The sequence below is a fragment of the Cyclopterus lumpus genome, chromosome 19, assembly GCF_009769545.1.
Source record: "Cyclopterus lumpus isolate fCycLum1 chromosome 19, fCycLum1.pri, whole genome shotgun sequence".
Taxonomy (NCBI): domain Eukaryota; kingdom Metazoa; phylum Chordata; class Actinopteri; order Perciformes; family Cyclopteridae; genus Cyclopterus; species Cyclopterus lumpus.
Genome location: NC_046984.1, coordinates 16339862 through 16353058, shown reverse-complemented (window position 1 = coordinate 16353058; position 13197 = coordinate 16339862). Strand labels below are relative to the sequence as shown.

Below are 13197 nucleotides of genomic sequence, written 5' to 3'. Positions count from 1 at the left end.
TGGAGCCCTATAGTCAAGAGATACGGGTGTCTTTGTTGTCCTACAGGTTCAGCCGTCTGGCAGCCATGACACCTTTATGACAGCAGCCTGATCTCGGTGCACGCCGGGAGCCCCGGGTGTTGATGGATGATTCCTCTGCTGCCTGATGCCAGTGCCTCCAGGACCATTTCCCCAGCGCTCCTTCAAGCCGTGGGCTGTTTGGAAAGGAAACCTGCGAGGTAGGAGGGTGAACGAAGACCTGGTCACAATGGCTGAAAGAGCTTTTTGTGTGACGGAGGGGCGAGCTGGTCGCACCAGAGGGTTGGAGGTTCTAGACGTTGGATTGGTTTACTGTGAGGACAAAGTCCACTGTTCAACAGAGAGGGCGAGAAGCTGCTGATGTGTCTTGATTGATGTGTTTTTCTATTCTAAACATTTATTTGACTGTTCTGAAGACTTTGAGGCAATGCTGCGACATAAATAAGAATAAATAAGAGATCAGGTTTATGATTCTTCTATGTTACGTTGATATACGAGGATGCAGTTCTGAAATGTTCAGAAACTTCAAAATAATGTACTCCCACTCCTCAGTCCAAGCTGGTTTGCCCTGTGAAATCTGAATCTTTCATATATATAATGGCACGCTATTGATCTTTGGGGAACATTTCAGATGGATGAATAATTTCTCTTGGCAAAATGCAGGTAAAACTAGAAAAGTGCACAGATCTCAACCACTACCGTAATGTTTGACGAACTGAATACAAACTACAAGGAAGGAAGTTAGTATTCCATTGATATTTTTGGATTATTGCTGTGTAGTGGCGTGATTGGTGGCCGTTTTAAAGAAAGCTTCAAAATGCACTCAAGGGGTGTAAACAACGTATTTGTTTGGTTTGTGTACATTTTCTCGCACAACTTTGACAGCTGCAGTGTTTTTGCCCCGAACCGAGCCCAACCGAGCATAGTGGCCACTCTTGGTATTGCGGGATCATGTAACGTAGCAGTTGACCACTTATATTATCAGAATTTGATCCATTCCAATAAAAAGTCTCGAAGACCAGTAAATGACCTCACGAGTCTCTTAACATGCACGCTCTCGACGCGCTTGTTCCGAAAATACAAGCCCTGCCAATTCCAAGATGGAGCCTCATTTATTCCCTTTAAAATGTGATCTGGATTCTTCCTCAAAGCCACGCAATCTGCACGTCGTCGTAAGCAACTTTTATCCGAATTTATTGGGTGCCATCTTTGAATTTCTGGATCCAGTTTCCTTGTGCAAACATACTGACTGTACAGATGTTAGCTGTAGCTAGCTAGACCTCATTCTGTTTGTCTTTAAAACTGTAGTGGTTTTAGAGGCAGATCAGAAAAACGCTCATATAAGTAGCTTTGGTAAAGGTCCTATGAGCCTTATTCGGAAAGCACTGTCACTCACAAATTACTTATGTGTGTTGAGGTTGAGAGGACTTCTTTAAGGCCTGAAGGTGTCCTGCAGGGTCAGATGTGGACACACTGCGATGTACAACGTTTTTTCTTCTTCTTCTCTGGTTCCGCTAACGTCTTCGAGCCAGTCAGTGGAGCCTCACCCTCCAGCGTTCACGCTGCGTGAACTCTTTCTGGCGAACAAGGCCCCCTATGTTCACTTTGCTCAGCCAAACGGCGTGATTGAGTGGTCCTCTGTGAGATGATTCGCGGAGTCCGACTGCTGCTGGATTTCCTGGCTCCACAGCGGGCGGGTACGCATGTAGGTCAGAGCACCAACCAGAGGGAGTGATGGACCAGACTCCCATGGCCTGAGGTTCTGGTATCCACTTCGCTTGAGACGCAACATCCAAAAGGAGCCTTCGCAGGAAGTCTCAGATAATTTAATGTTGTACAGCTCCTCAACTTTGGCCTGTCTTGACTGATTGTGCAATGGAAATTGAAGATTTATAACTCCTGGAGGAGTCACCAATCACCGGAGACGAGAGGCTTTGTGGGGTGATGGGGGGGAGGGGGGGGGGGGGGGGGGGGGGGGGGGGGATGAGCAGAGGCGAGCTGCATGAGCGTCCAGCTCTGACTGTCTATCGTCGAGCTTACTCGCCAGCCTCGTTCCCCCCACCCCCTTAAAAGGTACGCTGACCGGCACGCAAGCTCGAACACATGCAAAACACACGCTCCTTGTAAGACTCCCTCAACACAACGGCCGCCTTGGGAGGATGTGCGGAAGATATCGCATACTTCCTCCACCACCCGCCCCCCAAAACATACGCACCAACACAGAGCGGCGAAAACAGAGAAATGGATTTGCAGGTGGCCTAAAATAACAATAAGGATGAAAAAGAAAGAGAGGATGTGTGTGTGTGTGTGTGTGTGTGTGTGTGTGTTCGTCCACTTCATGCCAGTGACTGGATGAAGGATCGCATAGAGGAGGGCCCGAGCAGACAGGGGGGAACAGTCCTGTTACATTGAGCTGCTCCTGGGTCCATTTCACTTGACAAAACCCAGCGACTTTTTGCGGCCGACGGCGGGGTGAGACCGACATGTTCGGGACAGACTCGTACCGTCGGACTTAAAAAAAGATTTAATGAAAAGAGGCAAGAGCCTCAAGACTTTTCTGTTCCCATGGTCATGTCAAGATTTTTGCAAGCCACGTTCTCACAACTTCCTCCTTCAAACACACCCACAATAGTATCCCATTATGATGTTATCTTAACTCTCGCTATCTACCGTTTTCTCAACGGTGTCCTTCCATATCGGCCGGCCGTTGAGTCTTTTGATGTGACCAACAGCGTGCAGATGGAGCTCAAGAGTTCGCCTGAGCGCCCCCCCGGTAGGAGGAGGCCATGCTTTAATTTCTACGGTCGCCTCTCGTAGAGCTGAACCTTCACACCTCCGGCGATCCATCAAGATATCTTTCCCGCCAAGACCAGCTGGAGGCAAAGCAGAGTTCAAAATAAATGTCTGGTTGGGAGAGTTGAAGGTAGTTGAAAGGTGCAAAGACAACATTAAAAGTGTGTTATTCTTTTTTATGTAAAAGAAACCCAAGTATAATCTTTTGTCCAAATAATATACCTCTCTTCTCAAAAAAGAGATATTAAGGTTTCTATATATATCTTTCCTTGTTTCCACATAGCTCTTTTTTCCTTCCGTTACTCCGGATTTTGCTTTGAGTACGAATGTATTACAGCTATTCATGTCCTTATATATATATTTTAAATAAAAAGTTCGTATTTTTAGCCAGTTTTGTAAAATATTTTGTTCGTTAGATTGGGCGCATTGGGATTGCTTCTCAATGGCTCTCAACATGGCGACGCCTGAGCTAGCGGCTCGTAGCTAACGGTACAAACGACAAACATGCTACACAAACACTAGTTATTTTATGTTATATTAATGCTCTGAATGTCGTATATTATCAACTACTATCCATGAACTATATGTTACACAGCCAGCATACTAACTTATATATTATATATCATATATTAACTTTTCATGGTGTTGTTTAATAAAATATAGACTAAAATACAGCTAACTCATCCTCTTATCCACTCTTATAAAAGGATAATGTCCCCAAATATATGAACGTTTTAGTAAAGTCAACTTTTTTACAATAACGTAAACACTGATATGTCATGAATAGAGAATAAAGAATATTTTATACAATTTCAAATTGCATAGAAAACTGCCGCACATACAGAATAACAGCAGTTCTGAGTTTTATGAAGTTACCGTGACTATAAATACATGTTAAAGCTACATGTAGTTGCATGTAATGTTTAAAAACTGATACACATGGTGAAATGAATCATTACCTGTATATAGGCCCACAATATGTTTGAATGCTCTGAGGTCAACTGGAGGCACACCACATTTTTAATTAATGCTGTTCCATCCAGATGAGTGAGTCACAACTGGAAATGTGTTTAAAAATGGAAACGCTGTAGCGCAGCTGCTCATGTAAAAAAAAAAAAGAAGAAGAAAACTGACGCGTGTCGCTCGCTTAAATCAAACTTTTGGCCGAAATGCTCCGGTAATCCGTGCTTTTTAGTGGCAACACCTTCCGTGTGCCGAAAAGCTTGTTTTTTAGAGAATGTTTTTCCCGTTGCGTGCTGAGGGGGTGAAATGTTTTCTTATTGCTCTTTGCCCACAGAGAAGGTTATTTTCAAAGAAGTGGAGTTATTCCAAGAATGTTTCCTGTTCGTAAAGTTATCGCTGCGTCGCCTCTCGTACCTCGAAAAATCAATTCGCCCTGAATCAATAACAAAAAATAGAATATAAATGTCCACAGCTATTGTGGAAAGGGGAAAGGGGAAAGGGGAACCTACGACGTTCTCTTGGGGTGTCGAACATCCCACAATCACAACGCCGACAATTAAATATAATCCATAAATTTGGCCACCCCTGCGGTTTTAAAAAAAGGAAACTCCACGTTGGAAGAACAACATTCCAGCTTCATTAGTTTACACTGCTGATATTAATACTATCATTACAGTTGGACATGGTTTATTTTGACTACTATTACCACTAATACAATAATAGAGCCTAATAGAGGCTGAGTGAGGGGGGCGGGTTGTGTGGGGGGGAGAGTTGTTCCACCCCCCCAGCAGCTGCAGCAGGGGCCCAGGGGTCAGACGTACAGTAACACTTGACCCCCGACTCTGTGTGTGTGCGTGGAACAACCGTCTCTCCCCCCCCCCCCCCCCCCCCCCGCCAAACCCGCGGTCCCTGCAGACCGGCAGAAAAAAAAAAAAAAAGGGCAGTAACCTCTGAAGGCTTTGTTTGGTTGGCCGGAGTGTGAGCATAGGCTCGCCATTGTAAGTCTGGGGACTCCGACGCTCCAGCTCTTGTTTTCTTTGGGAAGCAGGAAATTGGATGACTGGCTACCTGCTACAACAACATCCTGTACTTGAGAAGCCGTCTTTTCACCCATACCCACCTATTATTTCCCTTTTCCATCATACGCAAGTGGTCAGCCAGCAAGTTTTTTTCCGTTCTTCTTCTGGTCCTGGTCCTGGTCCTTGTGTGGGGGGTGGGGGGGTGGGGGGGGGGGGGAGGGGGGGGGGTGGAGGGGGGGCCCCCGTGTGTGGGTTTGTCTCGGTTCCCCTCAGGTGGAGATCAAATTGGCCCCATCCAGATGCTTCCGTTGCCCGACTCCACCTCGTCAGGTTAACGGGCCCTTTGTGGAACGACAGCGGCGGTGAATGTTCCTACTCAAACACACACACACACACACACACACACACACACACACACACACACACACACACACACACACACACACACACACACACACACACTCACATCTACTCACAGCTCTGTCAGTGCTCGTCAGGTCAGACCGATCCGAGAGACCCCGAGCGGGGGTCTGCAGGAGACCACTACGCCGTTATGAAAACATTCTTGAGGATCACTGGACGCTGCAGGCACGGGGGGATCCGGAGGGCTGATTCCCATCTGACCTCAGGGGATACCGGACCACCTCCACGCGAGATATTAATGAAGATAATCACGGCATCGTTGGAGGAAAAAAGAGGGATTTTGCGTTGAGCTCTCGCTGAACACCCGTACCGACACATTAAGGGGGGGGGGGGGGATCCCTCCTGATGAAGTGGGTGAACCTGGGACCACGTAGCTGCTAGTCCGACCCAGACAGGACGGCCTCCTAGTTCACACCGGGTCCGACATCGTGTTCATGCCAATGTCTGATGTGTTATGTAAAAAGAAAAAAGAAGTGTGCCGCTGCGACTCGCGGCTTTTTACATGGGTGTGAGAAATAAAATCTTTTAATTTTAGTGTCCGCACGCCGTCTCTCATTCAGTCTTTAGTCGTGTAGCAGCAGCGGCGCACGTGTCAACGGCACTGAAGGAGCATCTGCCCCGTTGACTTTGGTCATTTTAAATAAAAAGGAACCCCCGAACGAACTCTTTCCCAAAAGGCTTCAGGTCACAAAATGGTTCTAAACATCTTTCATGCTGTGAAATTGGAGCCTGAAGGCGGCTCGAAGTTCAGCGTGGACGATCGGTGTGTTTTGGTCCCGTCGTCCCGGTGATCGGCTCATCGGCGTCCTCGTCTCTCGCTCTCTGGACCTGGACCCCCCCCCCCCCCCCAACGCTCCAAGCGCTTCATTTGCGGTCGCCACAGTGTGAGTGAAGGTTTACGAACTTCTGAAGCGCATCGCCGGCACATCTGCTGGAATCACCGTGAATTTCGCCCCAAAAGAAAAGTGACAAGTCTGCTTGAAACACTATTAATAGATGTTTTTTTTATTTATTTTCTAGTGCCATTTGTTAGCTGTGAACATAACAGCCCGTGTTAAAAGTTGATATTGTTTTTATACACATATCCAACATTATCGTTCATTTAGAGTCCGGTGACCTGACGGATGTAAGTCATATGTCATAATAACCCCCCTTATTAGTTATGTTTTGGCCTCTTTGGCTCCTAAACGCTTCGCTGGGTTTCACCGGCTGAACGCCAAGACCAAAACAAAGAGCTCAAAGACGCTAAACCACAACGAGCGACCTCTTTGACATGACACATAGTCATCTGGTGCATTGTTTGTATAAAGCTTTAATAATGTTTGTCATGATGACATTTCTGTATGTTTTGACGCCGTTTCTCCGGCACATCGCCATTCTTAAACACGCCCACAATGCTCTGATTGGTTGTAATTGATTCGTAGCACTTGTGACGTCATACCTAAAAGAGCATCAGCCCGTCGTGCGTGCGTGTGTGTGTGCGTGTGTGTGTGTGTGTGTACCTTCTTGTCCGATCAATTGTCGGCGGCGGCGGGTGGAAGAAATTATCAAGATATTTTTTTCCCATCATTTTGCAGCAGATGATTTATTCTATTTGCAGAAACAGGCAACATCTGTTTTTTGTATCAATAACATTCGACATGTATAAAAAAAAAAAAAATATATATATATATATAAAAAAAACACAGAGAACAGATAAGAAAAAAACCAAACTATATTCTAGGAAAAGAAAAAAAAAAGAAGCACTTATGGCAACTCGTGTGCAGTCTTGTGAGTTTTTTACAAAACTGGAGCCCAAAGGAGACGCTCTTGAAACACGTGGCCGGCCTTAAAGCTGCTCTCTGGACTCTGTCAGCATAAGCATCACCTCTGATATTTAAAAACACAGTCAATGCCTCTCGGAACGGAGTAATATATATATATATATATATATCAAAAAATGCAGTTCATTGTGGACACATAACAAAAAAAAATCAACTATTTACAACAGCGAAGAAGATGCTCGTTGATTTGTTTTTCTTCCTCCCGGGATCTTGTTTGATTCCAAAGGTTTTGCATTGTGCTGCGTCCAGTCGAGCCCGAGTCTCTCTGTGTCGGCTCCTCTTCTTTTTATTTTTTTTTTTTGGGGGGGGGGGGGGGGGGAGGGGGGGGTTATTCAGAGCTGGGCGAAGCCGCCGAGTCTATGTCGTCATTTTCCAGGTCGTTGGGCGAAGACGACTGTCCTCCCTTCACCCTCTTCCACTTCATCCTCCGGTTCTGGAACCACACCTTCACCTGGAGGAGAAAGAAATGGAGCAAAAAAAAACGCCGGACATTAAAGTGCGTTTCTTGACTTTGGATAAAGAACTTTCATTATAGATCATAACGGCATAAAATGACAAATTATGGCATTTTGCCATAATTTAAGATCAACGTTATCGATCGATTGAGGAATGGATGCAACAGAAACTGTATCTGCAACTATTATTCTATTATCTGGTATTGGGAAACATCCGCTGGTTAAAAAGAACATCTTGTTGTTTTTTTGACTGTTTAAAGACATTAAATAAAAAAGGCTTTATTGATTCCCCAGAGGGTAAATTATTAAGTTAATGCAGCGGCACGAGAACAAATAAACACAGTTATGTAGGGAAAGTAAGAAGATGAATAAGGAATCCAAAACTAGAATAAGAACGGGAGTAAAAGTAGAAACCATACGAGAGCAATTCAAAAGACATTTGCAAAGGGAAAAGTAAAAGGTATGTTACGAGTGCACTAAAATACAGTTTAATGAGTGTTTAAGCATTTAAACAGATTAACCGTTGAATGAAACGAAGCACGAGGAGTTAAAACAATAAGAATCTACTCTTGATAACAGCAGAGCAGAATTATTCCACCGAATCTGAACGTGTAACAGGATCTCTGTGGCTTTTTTTTTTTTTCCTCTCTGTGTTGCAAAAAAAATAAAAAATAAAGTACAACATGGTCAGCGGAAAAACAGACAAATAATCCCCCACAAATCTCCCGGCGCGGCGAGTCAACTGGCTCGGGTATTTTTTTTTTTTTTTTTTTTTTTTTGGGCGTTTGGAGGGCGAATCGTCGGTATCGAAAAGCTTCTGGCTCGGAAAAAAAACGTCTGCGAGCGGCCGAGGGGGGTGTGTGTGGGGGGGGGGGGGGGGGGGGGGTCAGAGGGGTCAACTGTCAGGATGTCGGCCTACGCAGGATGTAAGTGGTTTTACAGCGTGCACCACGCTTGCTCATCTGTGGTCGCCGCGCGCTCTGAAATGTGAATGATATCACGCTTTCAAACCCCCGGGGGCCAAGAATAGCAGCGCAAACATGCACTTCCTGGTGGGGGGGGGGATGGAGAACCTTCACTCAAGATTATATATTTAAAGACAATAAAGCTTGTGTCATACATGGCACAGATGAAGTGATTTTTATGATATTTATGGGGGTTTTAATTGTCCGCAAATCCCACGAAAAGACCGGAAAACAACAATTTGCCCATCAACACCTTTCCTGACTCGTCTATTGCTTCCTAAAGAGGAACTGGTGCTTTTGGTTGGACACACACACACACACACACACACACACACACACACACACACGGGTTGTTAACGGGTTATTTTGATGGATTTCTTGTTGGGTTTGGCCCTTTTAAATGGGATGTATGAAATATCTCCAGCCTATATCTTTTAAGCTAATACAACCCATTAAAACCAGTTGCATGATGTCAAAAGCCTGAACTCCATCCAAGCTCTCTCTTTCGTCTCGGTTCATGAAAAGTTGAAGTTTTTTTGAGAGTCGTGATTTAATTGAGTTTAAATTATAAGACCCCCACCCACACACACCCACACACACACACACACACACACGTGAATCTGCTGCCACGAACGAAAGCCTCTTTTCCTTCGCATCGCGGCTGATTGACAGCTCGCCGAAAAGCGCCAAAACCATGTAGGATGAGTTGGACCAGTTGCAGTGGGACCTCTGAGTAAAGATGGAACCCGGCTGTGTGCGAGTGTGTCCGTCCCGTACAGAAGTGTGTGTGTGTGTGTGTGTATATAAATGTGTGTGTGTTTCTTCTTCTTCTTCTGGAGGTCTGGGAAATAGATTTACGGAGCAGCCGGCGGTGTGTGTGGTCGCCGTGGCACCCGTGGCCTCATTAGGAAGGAGCTGGGACATCGAGGGACAGACTGAGGTTTTTTTTTCATCCAGCGGCATCGACACATGTTCGCCCGATTTCGTCGAGTCTGGAGCGGCCGCCCGCTCGTTAAAAGCTGCTCGACGTCGTTCTGCTTTGAAAAACCGCAGCATGAAAAAAAAGAGAAAAGAAATACGGCAGAAAAAACGGGTTTGTTGTAATCTAAATGTCTATCTGTGCGCGCGCATTAATATTGTACAGCGGAAGGAGAGATATCTAGAATACTGTGGGGTACCGCCCACTTTAAATAAGTAATGATGACCTCATTCGTTGGGGGTATTTTTTTGGGTGTTTTATTTTTTTGCTGCCGGAAAAGTACGACATTAGAAATAGAAAAGAAATTGGTAAAATATTTACTTTTAGAAACACATTTATTTCCATATATTTCAGTAACATACACCTTTTCTGCTAGATTTGTATATTTTTGGGGTGTAATTCCAAGGATTCTTTCATAAAGAGTAAAAAAATCTTAGATTGTTTTAATTTTATTTAAATGAATCATATTTGAAATAACAATACATTGGTAGAAATAGAAGGAAAAAAAAGGTAATTTGTAAAATATTTACTTTTAGAAACACATTTATTTCCATATATTTCAGTAACGTACACCTTTCTGCAAGATTTTTATATTTTTGGGGTGTAATTCCAAGGATTCTTTCATAAAGGAAGTAAAAAAATAATTTGTAGAATATTTACTTTTTGAAACACAGTATTTGTAACATACACCTTTCGGCTAGATTTAAAAAAAATATTTTTTGGGGTGTAATTCCAAGGAGTCTTTCATAAAGAAAAATCTAAATGATTCACATTTGAAATAACAAATGAAAACACATTCCAGACATTTGACTGATGAACAATACGGAGTGACAACATGTCTAGTGACGCGCGTGTGTGTGTGTGTGTGTGTGTGTGTGTGTGTGTGTGTGTGTCACATGACAGCCCGCACCTGTCTCTCCGTGAGGTCCAGGTTCACGGCGATCTCGTAGCGGCGCAGCCGGGTCAGGTAGTTGTGGTGCGTGAACTCGGCCTCCAGCTCCCTCAGCTGCTCCTTGGTGAACGCCGTGCGCTCTTTCCGCGCCTTGCAGCTGCTGGAGTCCACCTTAAAACTGGACTCCTGGATATCTGGAGGGACGAAAAAAAAAAAAAAAAAAAGGAAATGCATTGGTCATATTTATCGTTTTGTGCTGATAAATAAACAAAATTCTCAGCGTTATTTTTTGTTTTCTGCTTTAAAATAAAGAAAGACTTAACGTTAGTGGGACCAGCCTCTCGTGGACTATTAAACAGACCTGAAGGACCTTTCCAACCAAGAAACCACCACTCCAAAGACTCTTTACTGGGAGGCCCCTCATATAGTAAACACCCCCCCACCCCCCAAAAAAAAGAAAGCAGCACTTTAAAAGCAGACCACCGTGACCCCGCGCTTATACGAGCCCCGTTCACCTGCAGCGAGTGTGCGTGTCGCTGACGCCACACCCTCGTGGGGCCTTTATTTGTTTGTTGACACATTCAGGACACACTGATGCATGTGAGCGCTGATTCATGGAGTGTGTGTGAGTGTGTGTGTGTGTGTGTGTGTGTGTGTGTGTGTGTGTGAGCGTTGTCGGGCACAGGCCCGGGCCCACCAGACCAGCCCCACAGAGGGACCGAGTTAGGGGAGGAATGCAGCGGAACATCGTTAAAAGCCTCCCAACAAAAAGAACAAAGGTGCGGATGTGTCCAGATACGTGTGTGTGTGTGTGTGTGTGTGTGTGTGTGTGTGTGTGTGTGGGTGCGGGGGGGTCAGGGGAGAGATTCACATTAACTCATCTCTACATGACAGCAGCAGATACATCAGGACAGAGATGTCTCTCCATGAAAGGTCAGCTGTAAGGTGAATGTGGTTTGAACCACGCCGACATCAGTTTCCACTGATTCTTATTAGTTCTTATACGACAAAAAAAAAGTCGCGGTTTATTACCCAGATTTATGGATCCCTGCCTTCGTATTTAACCTCATTCACCAGGATACCTTTTAAACCCCCAGTAAACCTCTCTGGTGTATTAAAAGGGTGTTTTTTTGGGGAGGGGGGTGTGTGTGTGGGGGGGCGACACTGATGTGTGTGTGTGTGTGTGTGTGTGTGTGTCACGCCAAAAAAGCAGGAAAAAAAGCCTTCTTATTGTTGTTAAAGTGTCGCCCCCCCCCCCCCCCCCCCCCCCCCCCCCCCCCCACATAGGTGCTGTCAGGTCTGGTCCGGGTGGAGCAGGTTTTTTGGTGGACCTGAACACCTGGCGGTGGCACAAACTGGTTCCCACTGAACCCCCCCCCCCCCCCCCCCCCCCCCCCCCCCCCCAATAAATATCCTGCACAGCCAGAGACTGTAAAGGGAGGAGGCTTTCTGTGCCCAGCGGGGGGGGGATTTGGGGGGGGGGGGGGGGCACAAACAGCATTTGGTGGCCTTTCTATTTTATTTTTTTTCGAGGGGTGGGACGCTGGAAAAGTGTAGTTTGTGTTCCCGAGGGGCGGAGTTAAAGATTAAAAGGTTAGTTTAAATTGCAGGTGGGTTGATTGCGTAATTTGCAGGGTTTTTAAAAAAAAGTGAATCTGAATGTTTTATTTGGTAAAACTTCATTAAAACCTCATCTATCATTTGCATGTTGAATAAATGGGTTATAACACATTATAATGTAATCGTAAGGAGCTAAAAAGGACATTTTAAAGTGCTTATTAATGTGAATAGACTCTGCAACATACATTATGTATGATGAACTGTCATGAATCTTATTTATTTACACTTTTAAACCCACGCGTGAATGATTTGTATACAAACAGTTATTACATGCTTTATAACATACCGTTACGATTTGCTCAAACGTGTAATAATGCAGCTTTTGTTACTCTGCATTACAAATACATTAATAAACATTCAAATATGTCTCCAGCCAAATAATCAGAATGTATTTGTTGTATTAGTGTTATAAACCATTTATTACATGTTAATAAATGGGCAGTATCGTTATTATTAACTGGACTTTTTTCTTCTTTTTTCTTTTACAAACAATGTTTTTTTTACAAACGACGTAAATAATAATAATATTAGTGTTTACGCCAATGTTCCTTGATTCATATCACAGACTACAAAACAAATCAGACTTTGGGACTGAAGGTCCAAATCTGTATAAAAACACACACACACACACAGCCACGTCTGTAATGTGAACGCCTTCAGGGCATTTTCCTAATATATATATATATATAAATATATCTTTTTTTGATGCAGTGGTCAGACATGTTGCATGCACTCAGTGGCAGATTGTGTTACGGCTTAACGACGGGAAAACGTCAAAAAAAAAAGGCCTCGCAGGCAAAAGTGATTTTACCAGACGTGGTCTGGCATGTTTTCAGTGTAGTGAGTGGAGGTTACAATAAGGTAAGAAAGGGGTGGGGGTGCTGGGGGGGTGGGTGGGTGGTATAGCGGGAGGGGGGAGGGGGGGGGAGGGTCTGCACTCCCCCACCTCCTCCCTCCTCCATCCCCTTCAATTAGGCTGTTGCAGACATCGGTCATGTCGGTTTTCTTCTTCTAGAATCAGATCCCGGTTTGTTACGTTTGGACCAGTCGCCGTGACGATAACTTTAAGTCTAACTTCTCCACCTTAAACATTAAGACAGTTAAATACCGAACGTCGCCAAAAAAACTCTCTCCGAGATTAAAGTTATTTCTCTTTTTTTTTGGGGGGGGGGGGGGGGGGGGGGAATATTTTTTATTTGTCATCAGGTGTGGACGTGCAAAATGACGTAAATCATCTTCTCCAGAAA

The 13197-nt window shown here is 44.7% G+C and overlaps 1 protein-coding gene across 1 annotated transcript in view; it reads right to left on the bottom strand.

The window, feature by feature from the left end:
* Positions 1–7367: 7367 nt before the first annotated feature.
* Positions 7368–13197, bottom strand: part of meox1 (mesenchyme homeobox 1) — a 6912-nt gene continuing 1082 nt past the window's right edge. The window contains exons 2-3 of the mRNA XM_034559355.1: positions 10349–10524; positions 7368–7490 (exon numbers count right to left, since the gene is read on the bottom strand). Coding sequence (XP_034415246.1) covers positions 7368–7490; positions 10349–10524 — 299 coding nt within the window. The remainder of the gene's footprint in view (positions 7491–10348; positions 10525–13197) is intronic.